Here is a 24,465-nt window from a genome sequence, read left to right on the forward strand (position 1 = left end):
AAGTCATACAATCACTAGTTTTGTCACATCTGGACTACTGTCCAGCAATCTAAAAAATAGTAAGATAAAATAGACAGAGTAAAATAGTGCAGTGCAATAAAATAGTAGAATAGAATAGATACAACTTATTTTTTTACAATGAGAATTTTATTACCATTGCAGAATGGGTAAACTACAGTCAATACACACAATTGTTACGGGGATGCAGACCAGAGAAAGACGTTTGTACATTGCAAAGTGCATCCTTCCTCTGCAGAGTTCAAATAAAGCTGACTTGACCTGACTTGAAAAAAACAGTGTTGAGACAACCCCCCCCCCCCCCCCCCCCACCATCAATGTACAGCCCCCCACCCCACCTACCCACCTATTAACACCTCATCAAGGAGAGGGGGCAGGGAGGTGTCAAATGCATCTGAGTACGGTCACAGTTCCATCCTAGAGGCTAATCTTTCCTGTGACAAAATGGCATCCAATGTAATATATTCCATAGTATATTCCACTACAATGGGTACAATACTGACCAGAGAAAGACTTTCGTCTTGTTTACATCTACTATTTTTATTATTGTCTATTTAAAACTTTAAAAAAGGGGTGAAACGATACAGCATTCACTTTACGGCCTATAGGGATATTTTATTTCAATTCTCTGTTAGAAAAGAGAAATATTAAGCCCTGTGCAAGGAATAATATGAAAATGTGCCATTGAATAGCCTGTAGCTAGATATGACATTTGGACATGACATGTTTGTCCTCCATAGATACAGTAATTGAATGGAAATTGTATTAACAGATTGCAAAATGGGTACAATACAGTACAGCTCAATACACACAATTGTTAAGGGGATGCAGACCAGAGGAAGACTTTCGTCTTGTTTACATCAGGGTCCCCCATTTTCAATTCATAATGACAACAGTACCGATAGGAGATAAGATAAGATAAAAAACTGAAGAATATTGATCAGGCCAGAGTTACATTATTATTTCAGGTGTATTCTCATCAGAAGCCATGGAGAACTATAAGTCTTTAGAGGCATACCGCTTCTTTGTGTTCCACCGGAAACTGACAAGGTGCACCTTGTTGCGGGCGGATGTCAGACCATCCTACAGAGTGAATGATGATCCACATCATCCTTGGGTGGCCTTAGATGGCACGGGAAAGGTGGTTGCAGGTCACTGTGACTGTATGGCAGGGTGAGTTATACAAAATAATATTTTTTAAATAAAAAATAAATAATAAAAAGAATGTTGCCACAAATTTACCAGTGTTACCCACCCAACAGGAGCAACAGGCGGCCAGCAGCACAAGCACTCCAGTCTACTGCTTGTGTAAAACAACAACAGAATCAGAGAGCATGGTTGGCTGTGACACCTGTGATGACTGGTTCCATCCCAGGTGTCTAAACCTCAAAAGGCTACCGAAAAGCAAGACATGGTATTGCCCGGAGTGCAGAAAAAAGAAAAAGAAGTCTAACCCTAACTATATTATAGTTACTGTATTGCCCTGTATTTTACTGTCGTACACTTTTACTGTTATGTAGACTGTTCTGTTTTGTGTTTTTATGTTTACGTGTGATGTATTGTGTATTGTGTACATGCACTTTTATTATGTTCTTGTGTGATGTACCGCACATTTTATTGCTGTCTGATGTTTTCGGGTGTTATTGCTGTCATCTTGGCCAGGTCTCCCTTGCAAAAGAGATCTTGTATCTCAATGGGACTTCCTGGTTAAATAAAGGTTAAATAAAAAAATAAAAAATTGTCAAAGTGGGCAGGGGTGAGGTGCGTTCTAGGAGTAAGGTCAAGCAGTAGTCTGACCAGTTTGTTTTGTGATGTTTGTAATTTAGTTTTTAGCCCTTTTGAAGTTTTATGTTATGGCTTCCTTCTTGGAGAAAATGTAGGTCTGCCAATGCTGCTGTTATGCATATGTTATGCATTGTTGTGCATGTTGAAACTTGAAATAGCACTTTTGTATTTTTGTATATAAAAAAAATAAGCATTTTTTACATGCATTGTTGTGCATGTTGAAATTGTAGGCCTGCCAATGCTGCTGTTATGCATATGTTATGCATGTTTAAACTTGAAATAGCACTTTTGTATTTTTGTATCTAAAAAAAATAACCATTTTTTACATGCATTGTTGTGAAATAGCACTCAGTCACAGAAAGTTAATGTGACAATAAATTTTTTGTATTTTTGTATCTAAAAAAAAGCAATAGCAGAAGTTAGTTTTGCATTTTCTTTACTTGCATTGTTGTGCATGCTGAAATAGCACTCACAGATAAAACTGCAATAGAAGAACAGAACATTTCATTCTTATTTGTATATTTGAACAATAAAGCAAGGTTATTCTTTCAAAATGATGTTTGCTATAGTTGTTGTGCCCCTGGTATGTGGTTGACAAACATTGACATTGACAAACATATTTACAATTAGCATTTTATAAAGTAGAACTGTAATGTGTACTTTCTCAGTCAGTGCTAAGTGCAGTCATCTTATGCAGCATCACTTTTCACATCAAAACAAAAGTAGAACTGTAATGTGAGACGGGGAAACTTTGTTTTGAATACTGGGGGGATGGTTGAGAATATTTGGTCCCTGCACTGCCATTTAATCAAGAAGTCAAGCTTGACGTACATCAGGTCTATCCAGGTCCAGAACACTTTGATGACTGTTGCCTTTGACACACCTCTGATGTGGGAAATGAGGTCAAAGGACATGTCGTGACGCAGTTTGACAAGGGTGATAAATAGCTGATCTATGGGTGAGATTATGGTGCTCCTTGTCTTCTCTGTGTGACAGTAAGAAAACAAGTTCTGAAGCACTGGCCAGGTAACACCTGTCATCATTTTGCATTTGGTGTTGTTGCTGTCCGACTCGACCTTGGTTCTCTGTTGGTCACCATCCTCCTTGGCTGCATCCCTCTCCTCTCTGAGAGACTGCATCTCGTCAAACAGAGACTGCTCAGTGATGGGAGGTGTGGCTGCTTCCTCAACTTGGGCTGCTGCCTCAACTTGGATGTCTTGGCTGCAACGTTTAGTCCTCTTGTGGGGAGTCACTTTAAATGAAATAAAAACCATACTAATAAGAAACTGCAATTTAGGAACCCATTGATTTTGGCACATAACTGAAAACTAGATGATATCACTTACGATGGTATGAAGAGGAGTTCCTTTTTGCACGCCGCTCATGGCGACTGATGTTCGTTGACGTAGATGGTGTAGACTGTGATGTTGAAGGGAATACAGATGGAATGTAGTCTGGGTGTGTTTGGTCATTGACCTTTGCACCTGAATGAATGAATGAATGAATGAATGAATGAATGAATGAATGAATGAATGAATGAATGAATGAATGAAAACGTTATTAACAGATTGCAGAATGGATACAATACAGTACGGCTCAATACACACAATTATTAAGGGGATGCAGACCAGAGAGACTTTCGTCTTGTTTACATCAGGGTCCCCCATTTTCAATTCATAGTGACATTTGTGACATACTCAACATACATGACATCATGACATTTATGGCATAGGGACATACATGACATACAGGTATATAGTACTGTTACATTTGTGACATAATATGATATGCAAATATACAGTACTGTTACCCCATAGATCCTGACAGAGAATATATACATATGACATGTATATTACAAGCAATACGACTATTCAATAACAAGTCCTTAGAGCAAGGACAACAACACTGAATGTGATTGATAAATAGTATACTAGTAACATATAAAAATGAAAAAGGCATGTAGGCTACACTGAGAATGGACTATTATGGGGAAGTAGCTAGCAGAGACTGCTAGCTAATCAATCAATCAGCTAGCAGCTAACATCTGCTGTTTACAGCCTCACAGCCAATACAACTTAATTTACTATATAAATATGTGTTCCTTATTCTCACCTGTTATGAAATGGGTAGAGCAGACATACGTAGAATTTGACTTGGGGGACCAGGGTCTGCTTTGGTCGACTCTCCCGTCTGCTCTACCCAGTCAAAGGAAGTTGACTTCGAGAATATACAGTACTGTTTACAGTATGTGTACAAGGGAAGACTACTCGAAATGTGTTGTTTTCTTTGTGCATTAAGCCAGTCAATTTGCTCTTTGTATGGGATTATAACGGAGTTGTTCTTGTTTGTGTGCTCCCCTCGCATTTGACGATCAATTGGACTTGAAAACAGCAGTGACCACCACTCGTTAGATCATATGAAACAGTAGCCCCTGTCACGTCACGTAAGCGGCAGATAAAACAGTGAAGATCAGATCATTTGACTTACCACTTAATCCAACGTTCATTCCCCACAAGCGTCTCCGGTGACCCGAACACCAGCCAGTATTTACCCTGGTCGATTTGGTCGTCCACTCCTGCACTGTTCCCGGCACACGCTGCCGATTAAGGGCACGTACTTGGTCCTCAATAATGGACATTAGTGGACAAACCACTAAAACAATGGGGTTTACGTGCCATTTGGAATAGCCATAGGTCTTTGCTGTAGCCGGTATTTTTGTATTTCCGATTCACATTTAGGAGGCATAGCAAGTTCGGTTGTCTCGAAGGAAGGATATAATTCCAACTTGACTTTGACTTTGCGCCTCCTGGCGGCACAAAACAGAAACCGCACCCACCCTAATAAAACCATTTGACGAGAGCAGCTAACGGGCGGCAGAGGGCGTTGAAACGGCGGTAGGAGGGACCTCAATTTGCAATGCTGTAACTGTATGCTGCGGCTATATCCTCTTGTCATAAGGGGTTTGAGGGCGTTGCGTTGTCCCGCCACCCTCTTGTGAAGCGTTTCCTGCTTGGCGCTCGCCGCCTTAAGCCAGTGAAAAGTTTTTTGGCTCCGAGTTGGGATCTTCAATTGGTCCTCGGCCGGTTGTCGGAGGCCCCGTTTGAGCCTCTTGAGCAAGCGCCTTTGGAACAGCTGTCGTTCAAGACTGCGCTCCTGCTGGCCATCACCTCCGTTAAGCGCGTGGGTCAGCTCAGTGCTCTCTCGGTGCGGCCTGAGTGTCTGTCTATTCGTTTCGATAGCGGTGCCACTCTGAGGCCTAATCCAGTCTTCGTGCCAGGAAATATCCGGAGCTCTTTCCGCTCCAGGGATATTATGGTTCAGGCGTTTCATCCGCCTCCTCACGCTAGTGAGTTAGAGGCGAGCCTTCACCTGTCATGTTCGGTCCGGGCTTTGGGGATTTACCTCAGCCGTACTCAGGGCCTCAGGGCTACCGATCAGCTTTTTATCTGTTGCGGTGGCTCTCGCGCTGGTAAGGCACTGTCGAAACAGCGCCTGTCCCATTGGTTGTGCGAGGGCATTGCCCTTTGCTACACGTTGGCTGGGCTGGCCCCCCCTGGGGGTGTCAGGGCGCACTCCACTCGTGGGGTGGCGGCCTCTGCCGCCCTGTTAGGGGGGGCCTCGTGGAGGACATCTGTGCTGCTGCTTCATGGTCCTCCCCGGGTCCCTTCGTAAGGTTTTACCTCATGGACATGACCGGGGGTTCTGTCTCCCAGGCGGTTCTGAGGTCTGGAACCTCTCCTGCTTCCCTCCTTTCGGTGGGGTAGCAGGGGTGTGTGGGTGTGGACCACAAGGTGTTGTGTCACACGTGGTCCCGCCTGTGCTGTGCGTTTGGAGGTTTCTAGTTCCCTCTTTTTCGCACTTGGGTGGAGTTGACTGCCGCCCCCTCTTCACTAGGAAGGAGGGGTGACGGGACTCCCCTCCCCCCTGATGTAGGCTTCCGGGTCCTCAGGGGGTGCATTTGTCGGTCCTCGCGTCTGCTCTGTCCCCATATCTCGATGGCGAAGAGCAAGACGCGATTTGCCAGTACGACTATATAACGAGTTATATGAGTACTGGCTGAGCGTCTTGCTCTTAGCGCGCCCTGAGGTCCCTTGGGAGGGGTTTTCTGATGGAAACTTTTTCCGAGGAAGGGCGAGTGGTGACCACGCCTGGTGCCTTATAGTACGGCACTGGGGCGGGGCCTGGTCAGATGCTGGGTGCATTTGTTTTTCGTTAATGAAGTACAGTAGGTACTGGAGATGAGGTACATCTCAATGGCGAAGAGCAAGACGCTCAGCCAGTACTCATATAATCGTTATGGCAATTCATTTTTATTTTTATCTACTTTTTTCTCCCCCTTTTTCTGTATTTTTCTCCCATCCCAATTTAGTCGTTATGCCAATTCCCTTCCCTCCCTTCCTGGTCGTTGCGCGCATTTACCCCCCACTTGCCGGTCTAGGGAGGGTTGATAGATACTATCACATGTCCCCTCCGATACATGTGGAGTCAGCCAGCCGCTTCTTTTCACCTGACAGCGAGGACTCTCACTGGGGGAGCGTAACGCGTGGGAGGCTCACACTACTTCCCCCAGTTCCCTTCCTCGCTGAGCAGGCGCCCCGACCGACCTGTAGGAGTCGCTGTTTACAACGGCCAGGATACACACCCCACCGGCTTCCCACCATCTAACACTGCCAATTGTGTTAGTATGGACGACCGACCAAGCCGGAGGTACCGCTGACAGCTGGATTCGATACCAGTGTCTCTGCGGTGGTAGGCAGGCGCTTAGTCCGCTGCGCTACCCAGCCGCCCATGTTATGGCAATTCATGATGTATTTTTGTAAGTTTGGGTCCCGGGGAAACACCAAATTTCTTTTTTGGGTCTCGAGCTGAAAAAGTTTGGGAACCCCTGCTCTATAGCATAGCCTATTAAATAATAATAATTTCTGGAGTGGCGCACCGCATACAGCACTACGGTGCAACACGGCCGACCTGGGTTCGACTCCCGGACCCAGTGATCTTTGCCGAATGTCTTCCCCGGTCTATCTCCCATTCCTCCTCTCTCTCTCTCTCTCTCTCTCTCTCTCTACCGGACTGCCCGGTAGCAAAAATCAATAATAAAAACCTACAAAAACATAACTTGTCCAAAAGGACAAGTAACATTTTTAAATAATAATAATTTCTTAGTTCATGTCACCCCACCCCCCTCCAGCCAGGCAAATATACTTTACCTGCGCTCCCCCTCTCTGGGCAATGGTAACGTGTGGCTATCTGACGTGGCCCTCACATTATGCTATCATCATGTCGAAAAGACCAAAGCAGTCCGGTGCTCAGGGAAGGAAAAGAAGGAAAGAAGAGGAGGAACAACGTGAAAAGGGCAGAGGTACAGTCACGTTAATGTCATGAAATTAATTGTCTAGTGCAACAGGACTCCGATCAGACTGGAGTGTGCCAACTTTACATCAGCACCAGTATCTGGAGTTATGGTTTGGACAGACGGGATGATTTAAAGGGACAGAGGTGAATAAAATGTAATCCTGAAAAGCAATTCCCATTAAAAGAAAATAATAAATGTCAATAAATTCATATTATGTATTTTTTTCCCTCTAAATTATTTTGGAATACAGTTAAATTTGTTGTATCTTGATGACATAACGCCCGTTACTGGATCCCATTATTCCCCACGCCTGCTCTTGGGATCATGAATGTGCACAGCGATTTTATGGTAAGTCGGCCATTACTTTCCAAGATATGCTTTTCTCAGTTTGGCCTGATAGCGGCGCTAGAGGAAAGGTCATGCGGTCAATAGATGCCTTCCTCTAGGGGTCAAGAATGTTCACAGCAAAATGTGTGACTGTACAACAAACGGGTCAGGTTGGCCTGATGGTGGCAGCAGAAGAAGGGTCATTAATTAGGACCCACCAACATCAACAGGTTTCTTCCTTTTGCAGTCATGAATGTGCACAGCATATTTCACAGCAATGCAACCATTACTTAACTTTCTCATGGAACGCTGCTCCGCTTCGTTGGGTGACCCCATGTGGTAACAACTGCCTGGAGCTCAATGTAACTACCCCCCTTCAAAAGAAGCAACTACCCCCCTTTAAAATAAGCAGCTACCCCCATTCAAAAGAAGCAACTACCTCCATTCAAAAGAAGCAACTACCCCCATTCAAAAGAAGCAACTACCCCCATTCAGAACAAGCAACTACCCCCATTCAGAAGAAGCAACTACCCCCATTCAGAAGAAGCAACTACCCCCATTCAGAAGAAGCAACTACCCCTGTTCAAAAGAAGCAACTACCCCCATTCAAAAGAAGGGGAAACTTGCGGTTTTGCCGCATTGTCTGAATAGATGTGAAGGAGACCTTGCCGTTGCACTCCTGCACAGAGCTGTCTCTACGCCTGTACATGACAGCCTGCCAAACAGCTCGGACAAAAAGAGCCAAAATCTGTTCCAAATCCAGGCATCTGCGATAGCTTGAAAGAAACTGCGACTAGAACATTGAATTGGCTGTATACAGAGAAGTGTTGTAGTACTCGAGTCCGAGACCTGGACTGATTTTCAGGACTCGTGACTCGACTTGGATTTGAGCGCCGATGACTCGGACTCGGACTTGGACTCGAACACTAGGGACTCGAGACTCGACTCGGACTTGAGATTTAGTGACTCGACTACAACACTGATACGGAGTATCACACATAACCAAAAATTAAGCTTGTCTGAACATTTATGAGTTATGTAGTGATGTAGTTATCAGAAAAATAAACTGACTATCTTTTCTACATAAGGAAACCAGACCTTTATGGCTGTGTTCATCTTCGTTTCCATGGACACAGTGAATAGACCAGGCTTCACAGACACCGTGAAATGTAACCCTTTCACTGCCACACGACAGAAGGTTAACCCTTTACTATCACACAACCGATGGTCGCCGACGGCGGCTGTCATGTGGCAATGAAAGGGTTAACCTTTTGGTAGTGCGGCAGTGAAAGGGTTAATGATTTAACTTGTTTATAAAAGAGGCTACAAAGTATGGGCGGAACAATAATATGTTTTTATTTATTCAATATGTTAAGGGGAAATAACACAAGTGTAACTGAGGGGTTACAAAACCCTGACTGTATTAAAGATTGTGATAGATTAAAGCACTACTAAATATTATTATTACTTGCCAGACAGTACAGTTAAATATGGCAGACACTCAATAGACGGCACGGTGACAAAGAGATAACGTTTACAGTATTTTATTAGCAATATCAAATGTACAACTGAGAATTAGTACGTTGCTCTTTTATGGCGAATGATAGTAGAATGTCAGAGTATCAAAGTCAGTGGGAATGAATAATTCCTAGGCTAATAATACTAGACCGGAACGCTGCATGGAGTGAGATGGCGATATAGGGGCAAACGAGGGTATAGCTGGAGACTGGTGATTTCCCCCACGGAGTGGTAAGCTCCAGAGGAATTGAAGAATAGGCGGATACTCCTGCTGGTCACTGAAGAAAGGGGGTCTCATACGGATCCAGTCCTTGTAATCCAAGTGCTTGATAGCAGGGTAATAGCTCTTAATCCAATGCCCGACGGCAGTGATGATAGCTAGCTAGCTTCGTCCTCGAAGCTAGCCCGATGCAGATCTTCAGGTGTAGTTAAATCCAAATGACAATGGTATTAACAATGCTCTTCTCCACGTTACTACGTTTACACAATTCACTATAATCCACCAACAAGGGTTCCACAATATCAAGGTCGTATCTAAGGAGCTACTAGTTATCCGTAACGATACACCGCTGGTAGGTTCCACTGCTCACATGTCCAATAGTTCTGCTGCTAGGTTCACCTCGTGTTCTGATACTAATTACGTTAAGTCCACACACACTTGCTAAGGTTCACACTAGTTACGGGGTTCACTTCGCACTTCACTTCACTTCACGAAATCGGACGAACTGCTGCTGCTTGCGCCTTCCACAATATATACTCAGAGTCATTTCTAGGGCGCAACCGAATCTCTTGTCCGGAATCAATGCGCTGGCCAAAGGCATGTCTCAACTTGTCCGGACTCGTCTTTGAACTTGTCTGGGGGGCGCGACTGTTGGCGCCGTCAATGCCAAGGGCGTTGTCCAATGAGGAAAGCGAATAATGCTATGATTCAAACGGAGGCTTAAAGGTATATAGCTTATATATATAAATAATATACAAGTTATATAAAATAATAAAACGTAGATTCTCAGTGTTAATCTGGCCCTTCAGAACAACGAGTATGATGGCAATATATTTGGAATGCAATTCATTACAGCTGATCCAATACGACAATTTTATGCTATTTTCTTTGTTCATAGACCTGTTGTCCTGTTCATAATTATGACCTGAACTCCTGAGTAAACAAAATAGGTTAGCAATTTATGAGTAGCCTAATGTAGTCTTGTTTATTATGTAACGCTGTGATTGATGCATGCCAACAGGGACTCGTCCAAACTCTGTTGGCATGCATCACAGTCACGAACAAGTTTCAAGTTTCAAGTTTCTTTAATAGTTGTCATACAGAAGTACAGAATACTTTCATACAAAATGCTTCTTACTGTTACGCTCTGTGCTAGACAAGATAGTATCAAATAACATAGTATAGCATGTAATTTAGAAGAAGAAAATGAGGTCACAGTGTTCGGTATAGACATATGTACAATGTTCTGAGTTACCATATAATATACAATACTATGCAGTGTACTAATGTACAGTACTATATAGTGCAAAGCAGAAATGGGATGAGGTACAATTTAGGTACAATTTACAGTAAGGTGTACGAGTTGTAGTGCAATCCTTCATCAATAAATATAAAGTGTGGGGAGTGGGTGCTACAGTGTGTTTGTTTAAAGTGGGTGTGTGCTATAAAGTGTGTGGAGTGGGTGCTACAGTGTGTCTGTTTAAAGTGAGTGTGTGCGTGTGGATGTGTGTGCTATGTGCGTTTGGTGGTTGTTGTTGTGTAGTGTTCATTGTTCGTTTAGCAGTCTGATGGCCTGGGGATAGAAGCTTCTTCTGAGTCTTTCTGTGCTCGCCTTGAGACTCCGGTATCGCTTGCCTGACCGCAGCAGTTCAAAGAGGCAGTTGTTCGGGTGACTGGAGTCTTTAATGATTCTCTTAGCCTTGCCCTTGCAACGCTTGTTGTAAATGTTCTGGAGGGTGGGGAGCCCCCCTCCAATTGTGCGTTCGGCTGAACGTGTCACTCTTTGTAGTCTGCTTCGGTCTTGTGCAGTGCTATTCCCAAACCAGGAGGTGATGTTGCCAGTCAAGATGCTCTCTATTGTACATGAGTAGAAGTTCTTAAGGATCTTCTGACTGACTTGGGGGGCTAGCGTTACACAATAAAAGAGTAATAATAATAACACAAGTGTGGATTCACTCACCCAAACCCGGTAGTCGTGCATCAGTCACGAAAGGGGCTAATGTAACGCCAGTCAGCAAGCGAAAGTAGCATTGAATCAAAACGGATGCAGGGACAGCTAGGTCGGCTAGTCCAGCAAAGTTATGTCCTATTCATCAATCGCACAATATTCGCTAACGTTAGACAGATGGAATACAGCCTTCCATCTAAAAATATAAATGAAAACTTACCACAGTCATGGTAGCCATAATAACGTCAATCGGTTCGGATCCTTTGAATGACATGAATATGTAAACACTGGCCTCGACGTTAGAAAGTGGTGACGTGGAATAACTGCACCCAGACAGCAGTGGTTCGGCAAAAAATAGTTCAGAGTATATCTGCTTAGAAAACGGAAATGTCTAATACAATTATTTTTTTTATTTCTCCACGTGGTAAATACACAGATCACAACATGTTTACAGGGACGTTTTGGAGTTGTATTTTGATTGTATTTGGAGTGACTATAGGGAACTGCCCCACTTCCAGTGATGAAGCTAAGCTAGGCTAACGGTCCAGGCGTTCCCTAAGCCTAATGCATGCAGAGACAAAAAAAGGTATGTATCTTCTTGTCTAACTCCAGGGAAGATGTTAAATAAGCAAATTTCCCAAAATTTTGGAGTTTTCCTTTAAGTTTGCATTCTGAACCAGGGCCCTCATTCATCAACGTGTGCGTAGAACATGTTCTATTTCCACACGTAAGCACAGAATTTAGAGTGTACGCACAGGAAAGTCGGGATTTACCACACGTGCGTACGCAGGTTCTACGCACACCTGTCATGATGAATATGACTTTGATCCTACGTTTGAGCTTGTGCACTGTTTTAAGTATTTGCATACCAGAACCGCCCCGATTAACCATATACGGTAATGGTATACCCCCATGAAATGTGGAAAAATGGACTAAGCAGAGGGAAGCGTGTTATGAGAACGGTGATGTCGGATATGATATCTATTAACCATTGCTGCCTGGGCAGCGCAAACACTAATAAAGACCGCGCTGGAATATGACTGCCTTTTCCCGTGTTGTTTGATTAATACCCAGGGATTAAAGTTCTCCTCAATTTTATTCCAAATCGCGATGGATCTCCCGTAAATTTTCTACCTGCTGCATATGATTTCTAGAGGCATACTACAATCTATTTTGATGTCAGTATTGGGTAGCCTATATAAACAATAATACGAGAGCATATACAAGAACAATGAATCTCACTGCATGTATGATGTAGCCTGCCTTTCAATACATGAACTTGAATTCCATCATGTTTGTGTGCGGGACTCACAAGGCTGTTGTCACAATGGGTGGTACCGGTACAGTAATAATAACAGTCCACACAATATCACGATGGACCATGCCATAGCCTATGTTCTATTAGGACATGATCTGTGACGACAAATGTTCTAGAATGTTTGATTAAGATATCATACTCTGACAGCATGCCTATGATCAACAAAAACGCGAACTTGAATCCCATCATATACATAGTCTGTCCACTATCTGGTGTCATTGCAATGCGTTTTCTATTCTTTCTTATGCAGTAAAAAGGGGGAAGAACACTATATCGTGGGTGTTCATATGACTCTGCTTACAGCTTCGAAACTCCACTTGTTTCGTTTAACACTTTGGGTGCCGGGAGCCGTCTTTAGACGTCTTTGCTGGCCATGCTAAAGTTGCCGGGGGACGCTGTACGTCGTCTTTATATCAATATTTAAAAAATCTGCGATCGGATTCATAATGTCCCTCCGCTGGCCTGAGATCCACCAGCAGGACCCACTGAGCTCTCTGGCGGTTCAGGAGCGCCATCTGGTGGCCGATCGGCGCAAGCGCTTAACAGGAAGCGCACTAGAGGTTTTGCTAGACGTCCGTATTGCTTCCGGCCACTCGGTACATGTCCCGTGACTCTAGCTCGTCACTCTACATAGCGATCGATTGCCAATAACTCGATAAACAACATGATTTGGACGTATATACCATTATACAAGCTGGAGATGGACCGGGTAATAATATATCCCATAATGATAAAATTTCTACTCGACGATGATCGCCCAACGGCGCGCGGAGACTGGGGTGAGTTTCAGCGTGTAACGTTACCGTCTTCGATAATAACTGATATTATCAACATTTGACCCACATTAGATGATTGGTATAACGCTGCCCACGGAATTATAAACGCCCCCTCGCCCATCCGGTCAACATCAGATGACGTGTAGTAACTTCTAGAAGTACGTCTAGTTGTAATTTTTTATATCGCGCTGATTGCCATCAAACTGTATTTCATCATCAATATAATGCATTTGGGGCTATATATCACGTTCTGGAGAAAGCTGCAGAAAGAGATGAAAACATACTTATACATTAGACCATACTTTACTATGAATATGTGAATGAAAAAGTTTAACGTTGCTACACAATGAACAATACATATAGGACTTTGAATGGGCCCTAATAATGGCAATGTAGCAATAGAATTTAAAAAGTTATAGCCCTGCAAAGAAGGGGACTTTCTCCATAGACAAATAGCGCTGGCAATCTATGGTATATCATTAATTTAACCTTAGGCAACCAAAGTGTTAACGTAAAGCCTTTTGAATATAATCAAAACGTTCCCGTGTTTCTGCGGTCTGTGCGCAAAATAATAACGAGTTGAGCTTTATGATTTATGATGAATTGAAAATGGGGGACCCTGATGTAAACAAGACGAAAGTCTTTCTCTGGTCTGCATCCCCTTAACAATTGTATGTACTGAGCTGTACTGTACTGTACCCATTCTGCAATCTGTTAATAAACTTTTCAATCAATCAATCAATCAAGCTACGCGGAGCGCAGTCAGTCAGTAGCCTACACCCCGTATATTCCGATAACGCTATATAAACCATGCTGCATTCATTCTGAGAGAAAGATCTATTATTCCAAATGCTATTTATAGGGTTTTGACCATAATTACACTACTGTTGCTATTTTACAATGAACTATAATGAACTACGGTTCATACAGAACATGCCAGTGTTATTATGCACAGAAGCTCATTTCCTTGTTGTAATAATATATTCTACCACTGGGCGTCAGCTAAGTGTGCTCAGAGCTGTGCGTACACATAAGCACTAAGTCAAGTTCAAGTTGAAATTGATGAATCCCACTCTTTGCTTAGAAATGATCGTACGCACAGGTTAAGCACAAATCTGTGCGTAAGTCAGGTTGATGCATGAGGGCCCAGGCCTTTAAAGGAACAGTCTTCTCCAGAGAGAGACAAGAAGATAGATACCAATTTCCTCTCTGTGCGTTCAGTAGAAAGATATCTGGCTGTGTTTTAGCAATTGTGAAAAACTGTAACCTAAAACACTTTTAGCAATTCTACTTCCCACTGATTAGAGTACTGTAAGTGAAGTACACAGAGAATGTGCAAATATACAATAAATTCACCAAACACTACACAAGACCAATGTGGCAGACTGATGAACATATATTTTTTCTCTCCATATACCCAAATCAATGATGCAGACTGATGAACATATATTTTTCCTCTCCATATACCCAACTCAATGATGCAGACTGATGAAAATATATTTTTCCTCTCCATATACCCAACTCAATGATGCAGATTGATGAAAATATATATTTTTTTCTCCATATACCCAAATCAATGAAGCAGACTGATGGAAATATATTTTTTCTCTCCATATACCCAAATCAATGATGCAGACTGATCACAGTAGTATGCATAACACTGTAATCTCAGCAAATACCAGACAAACATAAAATACTGTATCCAGTACAGGCTACAATTACAGTAAAACAAAAACAAACATTAAAAAAAGAAATGAAAAGACTAGACACTATCTCTTCGCCTAGCTGGATCTGGCCAGAGAATGTATGGGAAACTGGGACATGTTTTGTTGTGATTCGGTATATGGAGAGACAATTTATATTTGCATCAGTCTGCATCATTGGTTATCTTGTGTAGTGTTTGGTGAATGTATTGTATATTTGCACATTCTCTGTGTACTTCACTCTCCTTCCAATTTGGTTGAAGACAGGTGAACTCACCTGCTGCATTGTTATAGTGCTTAAACCTGATTGGTGTGTCTACAATTAAGCAATAATGTGTTTGTGCACCTGATGGCTGTGTTTAGCCAATTGTGTGGTAATTTGACACTCTGTGTCTAATGTAATGCAAGTGTGTTTAGTGTTTTGCAAATCACTGTGTGTATTGTTTTGTAATAAGTGTGAGGCTGACATTGTGCTTATAGGGGTGAAAGTCTGGGCCCAGGTGTTGCTCCTTGGGTGTAAGGTTTTGATAATTGTGTAATCTTTTTTATTTGAGTGTTTATGCAATAAAGAAAAACTGTAAGATCTGAGAAGCTAATGACTCAATCAATATCAAATAACATGTTTGGTTCCATTAGTCCATTTAGGCTCAACGTCAAAAGGTTTGTTTACTGCTCAATGAATTCCAGCAATCACAGATATTTCGGAATACACTTTATTTGGTACATTTAATTTGGCAAACAACATTTGGTATACTTGTATAACCTATAGGCTATGCTACACATTAAATCCAACAATTCACTGTAGGCACAGTAGGCGTACAAGGCCAATCTAATGCAGGACATGTCATCTGGAAAATTTCTTTGAGAACCGTTCCAAGCGCATTCTCAGCAGTATTTTCGAGGATAATCCGATTCGTGAACTGATCCATGCAATATTACAATTGACAGACACAACCTAACGGTCCTTGCTTGCTTGCACACGCACACAAACATGCGCATGTACTGTATAGACACACGGATGTGCGCACGCACACACACACACACATGTACAATTTCAACTGACGTTCTCTGAATGTTAATAATATGTCTCCCGCTCCACCCAACCTGGAGAAGAGAGATAGAAGGAGAGAGAGAGAGAGAGAGAGAGAGAGAGAGAGAGAGAGAGAGAGAGAGAGAGAGAGAGAGAGAGAGAGAGAGAGAGAGAGAGAGAGAGAGAGAGAGAGAGAGAGAGAGAGTCAGTCGGGCTGAATTGACAGGAGAGCAGTTTTCACAACATCCTTTTGTATCGCTCCATTTGTATTCGTATCGCTCTTTCCTCTCTGTACGTTTCTAAATGAAAGCCCTTAGAACTGGAGGGGACACTGAGCAGCAGCGCAGGATGCGCAGAGTAAAGGAACACGGCAACATTTTGGGAAATTAGCTTACCGTCTTCTCCAGAGAGAGAGACAAGAAGATAGATACCAGTTTCCTCTCTGTGCGTTCAGTAGAAAGCTATCTGGCTGCCCGTTAGCCTAGCTTAGCACAATGAATGGAAGCGGACAGTGCCGGTTAGCCTTCGGGAGAGGTGTTAGTTGGACAATGCCTAGGCTAACCGGCCCTGTCCACTTCCATTCATTGTGCTAAGCTAGGCTAACGTGCAGCCAGATAGCTTTCTACTGAACGCACAGAGAGGAAACTGGTATCCATCTTCTTGTCTCTCTGAAAATGTTGGCGTGTTCCTTTAACTGATGAACTGTCACAATGAATTGTTTCACAGAGTCTTGCCCGCTCATCTAGCGACACTCTGCGACAGTGAACAGAACGGGCCTCGTGCTTGTGATCTTTAGGAACGAAGCTCCTTTTCATTTCCTATTTCGTCTTCTTCCTTTTCTCTTCCGCACTGACGCTGTTGCCGTTCGACAGGTGTAATCTGATTCCCCCGAGTACGTGTCCTACATATTTATTTCACCGGTGAAACGGGCGCCTAAAGACAGCTCGGCTTCCTAATTTGATGTCCCTCAACCGTCCCACGGCGCTTGGTAGTATACCGACGGCAACGTCTGCTTTTGCTGTGAATACCGTGAGTAAGATGGACGGGGTGATGGGAGGGGCAGGGCACAGAACGCCCATCAATCCAGGCGACTGGCGTCTTCTTTACGCACATGCCCCATTCTGCACGGCATTAGGTCAGAGATGGGAGAGAAGTGTGGTCTCTTTTTTTAATCATAATTATTGTAGCGACCCTGGTTGGGACCAACTGTTCACGTGTGGGAATGTGGGTACTGAGTGGGGGTGTTTAACTGTCAATCACTCATGGCCCACTAAGCTTGGGGCTCCTTGTGGTCAAGTCCAAGGTGCCCTGGGGTTGGTGGGTCCATGGGTGAGGGGTGGGGTATATAAGGGTATAAAAGAGTGGTACACCTGAGAGCGCGGCCTCTTGGTGCCTGACAGAGAGTGGAGCAACCTGTAACCAACAGAGCAACATGTAACCGGTAGCTTCGCGTAGCTAACCGTAGCCTAGCGTAGCTAACCGGTATGGTGTTACTGGAGAACGGAGCACATGTAACTTAGCGTAGCTAATCGTAGCCTAGTGTAGCTAACTGTAGCATAGCTAACCTGTAGCTTAGCATAGCTAACCGGTAGCTTAGCATAGCTAACCGGTAGCTTAGCGTAGCTAACTGGTATTGTGTTACCGTACGGCATGGGCTATGGCCGAACAATAGCCTGTAAATAAAGTGACTGTTTCCCCGTGAATACCGCATGGACAATCGACTCCCTGCTAGCGAGGTCGCTACAGTGTATTTCTAACAAAATCTGGAGAAGGAAGAATGCTACTCTCTGGGATTACTGTCCTCCTCACACACTGCTGCTTACCTCCTGGGTGCCTCCTTATGATGTATTTACGGACCTCATCGTAGATGAAGATGAGGAGACTGTAGGGCAAGGCGCAGAACCACCACAGGGGCCTGTGAGAGAGAGAGGAGTAGATAGAAAGAGAGAGGGGGTTGGGGGTCAGCAAGCCATGTATAGGAGGGGGTCGATAAACCCATCGCAGGCAATTTAACAATAGGATAACAATATGACATCTGAGAAGCTCACAGACTTCATCTCAGGTCTGGATTGACGGGCTAATGAGCTTATTAGCCGAGGCTTTTAGGAGGTTGTTTTTGGGGTTGAATGGAGATATGTATGTGAGCAGTGGTGGAAGAAGTACACAGTTCCTTTACTTAAGTAAAAAGTAGAAATACCCTGATAAATGAGTACTCTGGTAAAAGTGAAAGTCCTCCATTCAAATTCTACTTAAGTAAAAGTAGAGAAGTATTTGCAATTGAATGTACTTAAGTATCTAAAGTAAAACAAAATTCCCTCAAATTATTAAAATACTCACGTAAAGTAGCTCGAAAATGTTACTTAAGTACAGTACTTGAGTAAAAATACTTAGTTACTTTCCACCAGTGTATGTGTGAGTACGTACTTGAGCGGGTACATGCGCAGGGCCACGTCCATGCCGGGACAGTAGGACAGGAAGGCTGCCAGGGCCGTCTCGGCGAACAAGCCGAAGATTAGGATCCGGTTACTGTTCAAGCAAAAGAGACGGAACACAGGTCAGGAGGTGAGAGAGGGAGGAGCCTGGTGAGAGACTAATGAGAGAGGCAGAGTCTAATGAGAGAGGGAGGAGCCTGGTGAGAGTCTAATGAGAGAGGGAGGAGCCTGGTGAGAGTCTAATGAGAGAGGCAGAGTCTAATGAGAGAGGGAGGAGCCTGGTGAGAGTCTAATGACAGAGGGAGGAGCCTGGTGAGAGTCTAATGAGAGAGGGAGGAGCCTGGTGAGAGTCTAATGAGAGAGGGAGGAGCCTGGTGAGAGTCTAATGAGAGAGGGAGAGTCTAATGAGAGAGAGAGCGTCTAATGAGAGAGGGAGGAGCCTGGTGAGAGTCTAATGAGAGAGGGAGAGTCTAATGAGAGAGGGAGGAGCCTGGTGAGAGTCTAATGAGAGAGAGAGAGTCTAATGAGAGAGGGAGGAGCCTGGTGAGAGTCTAATGAGAGAGGGAGAGTCTAATGAGAGAGGGAGGAGCCTGGTGAGAGTCTAATGAGAGAGAGAGAGTCTAATGAGAGAGGGAGGAGCCTGGTGAGAGTCTAATGAGAGAGAGAGAGTCTAATGAGAGAGGGAGGAGCCTGGTGAGAGTCTAATGAGAAAGGGAGAGTCTAATGAGAGAGGGAGAGGCTGTTCAGAGTCTAATGAGAGAGGGAGGAGCCTGGTGAGAGTATAATGAGAGAGGGAGAGTCTAATGAGAGAGGGATGAGCCTGGTGAGAGTCTAATGAGAGAGAGAGAGTCTAATGAGAGAGAGAGAGAGCCTGTTCAGAGTCTAATGAGAGAGAGAGAGTCTAATGAGAGAGAGAGAGAGCCTGTTCAGAGTCTAATGAGAGAGAGAGAGCCTGTTCAGAGTCTAATGCGAGAGGGAGAGTCTAATGAGAGAGAGAGAGAGGCTGTTCAGAGTCTAATGAGAGAGAGAGAGTCTAATGAGAGAGGGAGGAGCCTGTTCAGAGTCTAATGAGAGAGAGAGAGTCTAATGAGAGAGGGAGGAGCCTGGTGAGAGTCTAATGAGAGAGAGAGGCTGTTCAGAGTCTAATGAGATAGAGAGTATAATGAGAGAGGGAGAGGCTGTTCAGAGCCTAATGAGAGAGGGAGAGCCTATTCAGAGTCTAATGAGAGAGGGAGAGGCTGTTCAGAGTCTAATGAGAGAGGGAGGAGCCTGGTGAGAGTCTAATGAGAGAGAGAGAGTCTAATGAGAGAGAGAGCCTGTTCAGAGTCTAATGAGAGAGAGAGTCTAATGAGAGAGAGAGAGTCTAATGAGAGAGAGAGCCTGTTCAGAGTCTAATGAGAGAGAGTCTAATGAGAGAGAGAGAGTCTAATGAGAGAGAGAGTCTAATGAGAGATAGTCTAATGAGAGAGAGAGAGTCTAATGAGAGAGAGAGCCTGTTCAGAGTCTAATGAGAGAGAGAGAGCCTGTTCAGAGTCTAATGAGAGAGATAGTCTAATGAGAGAGAGAGTCTAATGAGAGAGAGAGAGTCTAATGAGAGAGAGAGCCTGTTCAGAGTCTAATGAGAGAGAGTCTAATGAGAGAGAGTCTAATGAGAGAGAGAGTCTAATGAGAGAGATAGTCTAATGAGAGAGAGAGTCTAATGAGAGAGAGAGAGCCTGTTCAGAGTCTAATGAGAGAGAGAGAGCCTGTTCAGAGTCTAATGAGAGAGATAGTCTAATGAGAGAGAGAGTCTAATGAGAGAGAGAGAGTCTAATGAGAGAGAGAGAGTCTAATGAGAGAGAGATGCAGTGCTATCTGGCTCTAAATCGACAGTACACCATAGCAGATTACTTGAGCATGGTGACTGATCAACAACTAAAAAGAACCTTGACAAAATACAGACTGAGTGAGCACAGCCTCGCTGTTGAAAAGGGGAGGCACAGGAAAACCTGGCTCCCTGCAGAGCAAAGGCTATGCTGTCATTGCATCCTCAATGAGCCTGAAACTGAGTTGCACTTTCTCACCAAATGTGAAAAATATAAAGATATTAGAGAAACGCATTTAAAAGAATTTGAACTAATAACAAAAGGTTTTCTTGCACAACCAGATACAGGAAAACTACCAGTCCTACTATTCAAGCATCAAAAATCTTCAACTCGTGCAAAATGCGGCTGCACGGATACTAACTAGAACTAGAAAATTTGATCACATCACACCAGTTTTGTCCGCCCTACACTGGCTTCCTATCCAAGCCCGTTCTGACTTTAAAGTGCTACTCCTCACCTACAAAATTTTAAATGGGCTTGCACCGCTCTATCTATCCGATCTCATCTCCCGATACTCGCCCGCTCGTGCTCTGCGCTCACAAAATGCGGGGCTTCTATCGACCCCTAGGGTTAAAAAGAAATCCGCCGGCCACAGAGCCTTTGTCTACCGCGCTCCCTACCTGTGGAACAAATTACCTGCCGTCATCAGGGGCGCCTGCTCTGTCGAAGCTTTTAAATCCCTGCTTAAGACTCATCTTTTCTCTCTCTCCTTCAACCTACCCTGATCTCACCTGGTCGGGGACTGACCTTTAGATTAAATCTGTCTAGTTTAGTTAGGGTACAGGGTACTACATGGTACCACAGAGTACTACATGGTACTACATGGCACTACAGGGTACTACATGGCTCTACATGGTACTACATGGCACTACATGGCACTACAGGGTACTACATGGTACTACATGGTACTACATGGCACTACAGGGTACTACAGGGTACTACAGGGTACTACATGGCACTACAGGGTACTACAGGGTACTACATGGCACTACAGGGTACTACATGGTACTACATGGCACTACAGGGTACTACATGTCTGCTCTTTTGCAGCACCACAAACATGGGAACTCTCTAACTCTCCCCCCCCCCCCCTTTCCCCCCCTCCCCCCCCCTTCCCTCCCCCCCCCCTCCCTCCCCCATTTCTCTGAGTGCCCGTCTCCTGGCGCTGACTAAGGTGATGGATGCCTCGGGGTCTTGGCCAAGACTGTAGTGACTGCTCTACATGCACCTCCGAGGCCTTGGATCAGTTATTCACCGTCGTCTGTCCGTGGTCCTGTCAACTGATTAACAGTATTAACAGACTGTTAACAGATTAACAGTCAACGCGGTTTCATTGCTGGGTTAAGTACTTCTATTCTATTCACATAATACGCTTACTTCATATATCTACTCCATTCACATTATATGCTTACCACTTGTATCTATTGCTATGTCCGCCCACTACAATCTCATGAGCTGTCTAACGCCTGTCCCGTCTCCCTGTCCCCCTATGACTTGCTGTCCTGGAGTGCTGACCGGAGTGTCGGACGTCCCGTGATGAAGGCCGGGAGGTTGCGACCCCCTCTGCGTGCCCCCCTGTCTCCGGAGGTCTCGTAGTGGTGACCGGAGTGCCGGATGTCCCGCGATGATGTCGGGGAGTTCGCGACCCTCTCTGCGCCGCCCCCTATCTCCCTGTCTCCGGCTGTCCCTGAGCAATGACCGGAGTGTTGAATGTCCCGTGACTAAGACGGGGAGGACGTGACCCTCTTTGCGCCGCCCCTGTGCCTCAAATAGATCCGCTATCAGCTCTATCTTTAATCTTTCAAAATGTTCAGTTGCTATCGCTATTAGCTCTATCTTTAATCTTTCAAAATGTTCAGTTGCTATTGCATGCACTCATCTGTGTTTCACTACACACATGAGTGCATGCTTACCAACTGTCCGTCTGCAACACTACTATCACCAACATCTAAGAAGGGAGATCCCCCCTTGAATGGCCCTTCTAAGGTTTCTCTCCTCCACACTGCCTGTGGAGCTTTTTTCCCTATTGTTAGGTTTTAGTGAGTTTTTCCTTACCTTCGCATGGGGTATGTCTGGGAGTGCTTGCATTCTTTCATTTATTTGCATTCATCTAAAAATGTTCGGACCTTATGGTGTTCTTGTTCTGTTCTTGACTTATTGTTATGTTTTCTTCTTGACTTGTTTAAAGAAGACCTGTACGGCCCATGGGGACATTAACGTGTGTTGTCGGGCCTTATAAATAAATTTGATTTGATTTGATTTGATACTAGGGGAGGTCTCAACAAGCTGTGAGCTAGCAGCAGCCTATGTTGCTGCCTGCCACAAACTGAGGGACAGTGAGTGACAGTCACCTGACATGTTTATGCCGTAATATTTTATGTTCTATTTTATGATGAACATTTTTGTATATACTATGACATTAATATGTGTTTTGTAATCCATGCTTATGTTATCAACCATTTGCTTTGGCAACATGTACAAGCTGCGTCATGCCAATAAAGCCACTTGAATTGAATTGAATTGAGAGAGCCTGTTCAGAGTCTAATGAGAGAGAGAGAGTCTGTTCAGAGTCTAATGAGAGAGGGAGAGGCTGTTCAGAGTCTAATGAGAGAGAGAGAGTCTAATGAGAGAGGGAGGAGCCTGTTCAGAGTCTAATGAGAGAGAGAGAGAGAGAGAGAGAGAGAGCCTGTTGAAAGTCTAATGAGAGAGAGAGTCAAGTCAAGTCAAGAGAGAGTCTGTTCTGGCAGGCCGTTTTGATAGACCCTCTTCTGGCGGGTCGTTTTGTAACAATGACTCTATAGACCCTCTTCTGGCGGGTCGTTTTGTAACAATGACTCTATAGACCCTCTTCTGGCGGGTCGTTTTGTAACAATGACTCTATAGACCCTCTTCTGGCAGGTCGTTTTGTAACAATGACTCTATAGACCCTCTTCTGGCGGGTCGTTTTGTAACAATGACTCTATAGACCCTCTTCTGGCGGGTCGTTTTGTAACAATGACTCTATAGACCCTCTTCTGGCGGGTCGTTTTGTAATAATGACTCTATAGACCCTCTTCTGGCGGGTCGTTTTGTAATAATGACTCTATAGACCCTCTTCTGGCGGGTCGTTTTGTAACAATGACTCTATAGACCCTCTTCTGGCGGGTCGTTTTGTAATAATGACTCTATAGACCCTCTTCTGGCAGGCCGTTTTGACTCTATAGACCCTCTTCTGGCAGGTCGTTTTGTAACAATGGGTCTCATTCCCGAAATTTTTTCAAAGATATATTCTGGAAGACTTATCTTGGAACCACTGAGACATAATCAATGACAAGTTCACTCTGAGTCCTGAACGTACTGGTAATATGTCTTAAGTGGCTGAAAAGGTCGCACAAATTATATGATCTGATATCTGCTTGGAGAATGGCATTCTGTCTTAAACTCGAAAGCGCGTTCCCGTTCAGGTCATTTGCATACAAAACACCACCTCCAGAGCTCCTTATAAGGCAACTAGTGACGCAGCTGTGTGCAAATGGAATGGCGGAAGTGCTTTGCGAGTCTTGCGAGCCGCGTGATTACGAAACCTAGCGTCAGTCAGTGCCAATCAGAGAGCATCTCAGAGAAATGCGGCTAGGTTTCGTAATCACGCTTACGTGCCATCAAAACTAGATTAGATTAATGTATTAGCATCATATACAGCTCGCGGTACACCTGCCGCAGCGAGCGCACACACACACACACGCGCGCGCGCAGTACTGTATATGAATGAATGAATGAAATATAATATATATAGCCTACGGCGGGCGTAATGAATGAACGCAGTATGGCTTATTATTCCATAATTAAGCCTATAGGCTACTGTTCATTCGTAGGCGCACACAAGACTTGTTATGGAATATTAATGCAGTCTATTTCCACCGATTAGCTTTAGTTCTTATTTATTTATCCACTGTCATTTCAGTGTTGGTGTATAGGCTATATAGTGTATTTCAATATAAGTTTAATGGATTAATGATATATTCAAAGGAATGCAGGTTTATAGCTATATCAACCCCCTCCAATGTACAGTAAATGACCAAGTATGGTTTTGTCAATATTCCAATGTACAGTTTTGCTTGTACAGTGTAAGTCTATCACCCACCCACCCCTCCTACCCAACCTCCTCCAACAGTTTCTATGTCAAATGTACTCTC

General features: G+C 44.1%; 1 protein-coding gene and 1 long non-coding RNA gene across 3 annotated transcripts in view; both read right to left on the reverse strand.

Moving 5' to 3' along the window:
* Positions 1 to 2,887: 2,887 nt before the first annotated feature.
* Positions 2,888 to 4,313, reverse strand: LOC311238968. The gene is made up of 3 exons (XR_014620404.1): positions 4,291 to 4,313; positions 3,150 to 3,287; positions 2,888 to 3,055 (listed from the first exon to the last, which is right to left on the reverse strand). It is a non-coding gene; the product is annotated as an uncharacterized lncRNA (long non-coding RNA).
* Positions 4,314 to 15,705: 11,392 nt separating this feature from the next.
* The window catches only part of LOC311239153 (sodium/potassium-transporting ATPase subunit alpha-1-like), a 91,098-nt gene continuing 82,338 nt past the window's right edge, over positions 15,706 to 24,465 (reverse strand). For both annotated transcript variants that reach the window (XM_084327407.1, XM_084327408.1), the window contains 3 exons: positions 18,421 to 18,522; positions 17,820 to 17,911; positions 15,706 to 16,070 (listed from right to left, as the gene is read on the reverse strand). In XM_084327407.1, coding sequence (XP_084183533.1) covers positions 16,042 to 16,070; positions 17,820 to 17,911; positions 18,421 to 18,522 — 223 coding nt within the window. In that variant the 3' untranslated portion in view covers positions 15,706 to 16,041. The remainder of the gene's footprint in view (positions 16,071 to 17,819; positions 17,912 to 18,420; positions 18,523 to 24,465) is intronic.

The sequence above is a fragment of the Notolepis coatsorum genome (assembly GCF_963971535.1).
Source record: "Notolepis coatsorum genome assembly, chromosome: 13".
Lineage (NCBI taxonomy): Eukaryota > Metazoa > Chordata > Actinopteri > Aulopiformes > Paralepididae > Notolepis > Notolepis coatsorum.